Source organism: Poecilia formosa, unplaced genomic scaffold, assembly GCF_000485575.1.
Source record: "Poecilia formosa unplaced genomic scaffold, Poecilia_formosa-5.1.2 Scaffold250, whole genome shotgun sequence".
Lineage (NCBI taxonomy): Eukaryota > Metazoa > Chordata > Actinopteri > Cyprinodontiformes > Poeciliidae > Poecilia > Poecilia formosa.
In genome coordinates, this window is record NW_006800189.1 from 191,485 (window position 1) to 198,160 (window position 6,676).

At 35.8% G+C, this 6,676-nt stretch overlaps 1 protein-coding gene across 4 annotated transcripts in view; it reads right to left on the reverse strand.

Annotated features, from left to right (window-relative positions):
• Positions 1–6,676, reverse strand: part of etv1 (ETS variant transcription factor 1) — a 30,822-nt gene that overhangs the window by 3,485 nt on the left and 20,661 nt on the right. For 2 of the 4 annotated variants that reach the window (XM_007569863.2, XM_007569864.2), the window contains 3 exons: positions 1,979–2,047; positions 1,810–1,878; positions 1,564–1,733 (listed from right to left, as the gene is read on the reverse strand). In XM_007569863.2, coding sequence (XP_007569925.1) covers positions 1,564–1,733; positions 1,810–1,878; positions 1,979–2,047 — 308 coding nt within the window. Of the gene's footprint in view, positions 1–1,563; positions 1,734–1,809; positions 1,879–1,978; positions 2,051–6,676 lie in introns of all 4 variants that reach the window. The other 2 variants (XM_007569862.2, XM_016680646.1) reach the window with 1 other exon arrangement.

The window sequence follows — 6,676 nt, forward strand, 5'->3', positions numbered from 1 at the left end:
ACTACACTACAAAACACAAAATATCCAAGTATTACACTAGTTGTAGATATCATATAATTAAAAAATAACTTATAAGTGACTTTTCAGTAATACATAGGCGCTTGATTAAAGTAAATAATTCCTTAATATTGATGAAAAAGTTCTCGTTTTATTTTACTTTTAACATGGGAAAAATGTTTTCTTGCTGAAAAGTTACTTGTAAGTCAGTTTTGTCTTATTTCAAGTGGACTAAGATATTTGATTTAGAAACTACACCAAAAATCCTTGGTAGGATTTCTGCACTGCTCCACGTATCTGTTTATATCCTACACCTGTAAAGCCAGGTGCCGTTAGCTCGCGTTTGTCTGCTGCGTCACCTGATGGTATGAATGGACCCCCTGGTGGCTGCGGCTGGCCGGCACCGCCACACACCGCCGGGCTCCATGGACCGCTGCCACCTGCTCATCTGTCTCCTGCTTCCTACTCTCCCCCCTGCTGACCGGACCCCCACAGCAGTAACTGAGGCCCACTGTGGGTGGAGTGGGCATGCACAGATCCAGACTTAACCGCTTTTAGGAAAACGTCTTTTGACTGATTTATAATTTCACATTGTTTGATTTTGCTTTTAAATTCTCATTTTGACCTCATGATATTACAAAAAACCCACCATAGGCAGCTTTTATTCTATTCCACTTCCTTTTGTTACACAAAAGAAGAGAAACCGGTGAATAGGTCTGTCCCGATAACAAATTTTGCTAGATGATAAACTGTCCCAAAAGTTATTGTGATAAATGATAATATTGCTGTTTTGAGACAATTTTCAGGTAAAATAATGGCAATAATGGCATAATAATGTAAGAACAAAGATCAATAAACTTTAAATTCAAATGAACATTGAACACTGGAACTGGAAGGCATTTTAAATATCCAAAACAAATAAAAAAACCAACAGAAACAACAAATAACATTAACTATGAAGTCTCTGTAAGCAGAACTGGCCTAGTTGAGACCAAAATACTGAAGACTTTTGACATCCAGTTTTTTAAAAAAAGAGAAAAATAATAAATCATGCAAATGGAAATTAGAATAAAGAGGTTTACATAAACGTAGACAGACTTTATTGTCTTATGTTTAGACATAGACTTTTAAAAACCTGCATATCGAGTGAGATTTAACTTAAACTACCATGAATTCCTGTCACTATAAGTCCAAATAAGCTGCTTCTGGTCAGAGCCCCAACTCAATGTTTACACTCGCATATGAAAATGGCTGCAACCATACATCACTGAAAAGCAGAAGTGGAGCCTCCTGCACAACCAACAAGAACACAGCCAGTGGTTTCTGAACGTAAAGTCAACAACAAAACACTTGTCTTTTCCAGCAGCCATTGTACAGCACATACAGTAATCATTTCAGCCCCAAATCAGAGCAAAGTGTGCTTCCTGCCACAAGGTGTAAATAAATATTAGTGGCAAAAATCTCAGTTTTCAACCATAATGTTAAGTAAAAACTACTAAAAACCGTATAAAGAAACAATTTCCTGCCAAATATGACATAAATATTTGGTTTTTCTGAGGTTTTTACCTCTTCTGGCTCGATGAGTTTGAACTCCATGCCGCGGCCGGTCCAGGCGATGAAGTGTGAGTTGGCCGGATCGTCAAGAAGAGCCACCAGGAACTGCCAGAGCTGCAGCGAGCCTCGACGCTGATAGGACGGGCCCTCGCGGTACAGGGCCGCCTCCTGCTTGATGTCACCTACAGAAAACAGAATAAATTCATCATTTTACACTAAAAACAGATCGCATATGCTCAGAAATGTCCGCTGACTCACCTTCGACTTTTTCAGGTACGACGCAGGTGTCGTCGTAGAAGTGCCTCGCCACTTTGTCAAACATGCAACCTTAAACAGAAACAGACATTAGATCAATTTAATGTCACATTGAGAGAGGAAACGTCACATGAAGCAGCATTACGACATCAGCAGGCGTCTTCGTTAGTACCTTCAGTCCTGTTAGTGTGAGCCAGATAGCCGTCTTGCCGTAAGTAGACAGAATGGCAGCTAGGCACTTCTGCTGAAAGCCAGGCAAGAACGAGAGTGGGTGTTAAAGGGCCCAAAGGCGGCATTAAGAACACGATCTCAGCTCTCTGAGAGCAGCCACAGCCTGTTCAATCAATGCACCAGCGGCGCTGATTAAAGAAAATGCCCTCCAGCAGCGGCATTGTAACGCCTTGTAGCCACAGGCGAGCGAACTGTATCTCACTGCGATGCTGGCCCTGGGCCTCTCCACTGGTTCGTCACACAATACCCAAACACGTGTTGATATGATGTAAGATTTTCATAACGTGGGGACATGAAATGCCGCTACAGTTTTATTTTATTTTGATTTGGAACAAACCTGCTGGTTCTAGCGTCGGTTTTTTACAAAAAGAAACCTGTGCAATGGTGGAAATTAACCGAAGAAAATGGTTTAAGAAAAGCCACTTCATATCATAAGCTGACATTGTTTCCACCTTTTACTTTGTAACCACTTATCAGGACTGCAGGTGTTTCTTTCTTTAACAAAAATTGTACCATGTAAGCTAAAGCTAGTATGATATTTGTTGGTCACATACCTCCTGAAAATCATTTCAAATTGATATAAATTGTTTTTATATCAATGTAATTCCCTCTCACAAACACCTTCACCTCATAAAAAAAACAAAGTAAGATGACCTGCTGGTGATGAGGTCGTATTTTGCAAAACATTGTACTGTGGTAGCAGATAAGCTAAAGTTTGAGCTAACGGCTAACTCACCAGACCAGGAGTGGCCATTTCAAAAATATTTGAAATTTAGATATAATTAATATTTTTTCTAATATTGTTTCTAACCAGTTTAATCAAATTTGATTGGTACAAGATAGTTCATTTCTTTTACAGAAAATCATTTTAGTACTTCTTTGCTAAAGCTAATAGAGTGATATTTTTAGGCTAAATAAAAAAAATGAAATGTGTGAAATTACTAATTAATTAATTATTAATGCCATTCCACAGTTTTAATTGGACAAAATAAGCTATCAGACCACAGGGTATTATTATCTGTCGTTTCCATATGCAGCATGTTAGCTAAAGCGCTACACTAGCTAAAGATGAATATAGCTAAATCTGCCATTACACAACATGGATAGATTACATTTCTATTTATTCAGTTTAACACATTTATTATTCTACTGTCCTATTGAGAAGATGTTCTAAAGCTGGTCCAAGTTAAGATTGCACTGTTGCAATAATTTTCTAGTTATTACACATCAAACCCAGACAAGATCTTAAAGCAGATTAGCTTTTAATTTTCTTGAATATTGTACCTAAAATTTTAAAGAAACATTTATTTTATTAAAATCTTGAATTCTAAATGTAAAAGTTAAAGCCATTTTTTAAAAATTAAACTAATCAGACCAGCAGAGGTTTGGCATCTATTTAAGGTTTTGATAGCATGCTAGCAGAAGCTAACGTTAAAGAATGTTTCAAGATAAATGACTACCCAGAAAAGACTTATAATTATCCTTTTTTATATATATAAAGCCACAAAATTAAACCAGCATTTTCATTTAAACTAAAAAATATCTATGACCCTCTTTAGTTTCCAAACCAAACTCACGTTTTTAGTGTATTTTAGTGATTTGAAATAAATGCCAAAAGGCTAAATAGTGAATAATGAAACACTCACATGTTAGCTGAAGCTGTCAACTATGGCTTCTCTGATCTGCATTAATAATAAAAATTAACCTAATCAATAACTTTAATGCTCCTGCTTTCAACACGAGAAGGAAAATATAACAAAACTTTGAAATAAAAAAATTATGTAAACATTCAGATGGAATTACTGGGCCATAACACAATACTCTTTGTGTTTAATATTTAGTATGTTTAGTAGTATTTTGTCTAGTTTCTTGTGAAAATATCTTAGTACACTTGAAATAAGACAAAACTAACTTACAAGTAACTTTTCAGAAAGAAATCTAAGCTTATTTTTAAGTCAATAATTCCTTAATATTGATCAAAAACGCAGGAAAACTGTTATAAATGAAATTATTTGTCAGAGGAAATAGTACGTTTTCATCAATATTACAAAACTATTTACTAAAAACAAGCTCCTGTTTCTTGGTGAAAAGTTACTTGTAAGTTAATTTTGTCTTATTTCAAGGAAAAGATGTTTGCAGCAGAAATTAGAGCAAAAACATTTAGTAAAATTTTGTGTTTTTGCAGCAAAGCTGTTGTTTAAGTTTCAAACAAACTTTTAATATGTTGTAAAATAAAAGCAGAGCATGAAAAAGAAATTCAGAAATTTTACATTTGATATCCTCAACAAAAAAACAAATATTCCAAACAACAACAATGTAATCACATAATTTTTCTACATCAAACACTTTGGAAATGTTTTATCCATTTCCTGACAAAGTGTAAAGTTACAGCGCTGAAGAAAGCAGCCGAACGAACGCAACAGAGCGAATGTTCAATAAATACACTGAGGCCCTCATTTAGGCCCATAAACATTTCTCTGAGCTTCATCAAAGTAATGGGCCTGTAGAGGAAATTGCTGCTAATGAAATTAGGATTCCCCTCCCATCCTCTCCGACAGGCCTGCTCCTGTCGACATGCAGCTAATAAACACCCTCATCCTCCATCCTGTCTCTGCTCTGCAGCTGGACTCGCTTTCAAACCAAAAATGTGCTTTATGTGGTTTAGTTTTATTCATAATGTCATGTTTGATGCTGTTTGACTGGACTAGTACATGTTGTTGATTGTTTTTACCATTTACAATGTAAAAGAAATGTAGAAAGTTGTTGAAAAAAACCAAACAATTTGTAGTCCTGGGAATAGATGCTCAAAAATCAAGTTTAAAACATGTTTAAGTTTTGTTTTTGCGTCATCCAATCACCCAGGGCGTGTATTTTTAAACCTTTTTTTCAATGTAAGATAATTTATTTGTTGGCTTTTTGCCCCGAGTATTGAACAGGCACGCTAGTATTATAACAAGGTTTTAATTACAAAGTTTTGATAATTATTGAGTCAGTAGGTTATATATTTAATTAAACTGAGGTAAGGAGTAGGATTAAATAAGTTTTCACTTCTTCCTGCTCCTTTTCAAACAGAAAAGTGGTGGTAAATAATTATGTATGCACGTTTTCTCTGTTCTGATTGATTTTTTTTCTTGGTTTTAAAAACTTGTTTGAATTTAAAAAAAATCTTTTTTAATTTAAGAAAAAGGCAGGCAGCTAAACTAACCTAATACTAGTAATTTTATTTTATGCACAACCTATTTTTTCTTTAAATATAGTTTATTTTCCTTTTTTAATTTAAACAGAATCTGTAAACTGCTAGAATAGAAAAAAATGGTTTCTAATTGGAAAACATTTTCTGAATCAAGAATTGAATCGTGACCCTAAAATCAGTTTTAGGTAATGAAGGATCCACTTTTTAAATTTCTGATACCGATACAGATGTCTGAGGTTTAGTATCGGCCAGAACTGATCCGATACAGAAAAACATCGCTGAATAGATTTAAAATGTTTCCTTTTTTTAAACACAGTCATAAATATTCTGAATTTGTTAACTCTGCACCAGTTCACCTCACTTAAACTCACCAATAGCTTCACAAACCTGGTGAAACCTGTAAAAACAACTTTAATTTGTTCAATAAAGAAAGTGAAACTCAGACAATTGGTCAAACGTCTAAAAATAAACCATCTTTCAAATGGTTCAGACTGTAATTAGAAATCCTAAATATAATGTAAAATAAATAATAAAGAATGACGCCACTCAGAGCTGAAAGCATAGAACTAGACTGTATAGATCGATATCAGGACCGATACAGCTATCAATATCAGATCAATTCATAATTGGTATTTGATTATAATTAAATGTATTTGTTTGTTTTTTTAAGTTTTTATATGAGACCCAGACTTCCTTCATTATGTTGTTAAATTTTAGCAGAGCGTGTCTGTAAGACGTCTGAGCAGAGCAGCCATGTGTTTCTTCTGGCATCATCCAGTGGTGTTAATTGGTATTTAGAAGCCACACAGTTGTGAAACCTGGTGAGCGCATCTATGGTGAGCGAGAAAACACCAAAAATTCACAGTTATCTGGTTTTTCAATAATAAAAAAAAACAGCTACTGCGGCTGGTTGGCACACAGATGGAGTCGCAGTGAGGAGACATGAGTTTCTTTTCCTGAACTCATCGATGTTTTCTCTCCTGACTGGACGCAGCTCTGGCTCTGCTTGTGAATGAAGCCAGCGGTCCGGCGGATGTTCATTCATGCCACGGTGCCGCTTCGGGCCTCCTGATTAGCTCCCTTTAGTGTCCAACCAGAGGGAGCTAGCATGAGTGGGAGGACTGAAACCAGCCCTTCTTCTTCTTCTCCTTTCCTTTTCTCCATTAAAGCTCCACAGGAAGTGGCAAACAACGCAGACGCCCGACCAGAACCCTGGCTCTAATCACAGGCAAACTCAATAACGACGCCCCCTCTCATAATGTCTCCTCTCAGCAGGGTTATGACAGCTTTTTCATTACAGGTTGGTTTTAATTGTCTAATTTTAAATGTTAAATGTTTAGTTTCAGTTTAGTTTTTTAGTAGTTACAGTTGTGGTTTTAGTTTTTAGTTGCTACAGTGGTGGTTTTAGTTTTTAGTTGCTACAGTGGTGGTTTTAGTTTTTAGTTG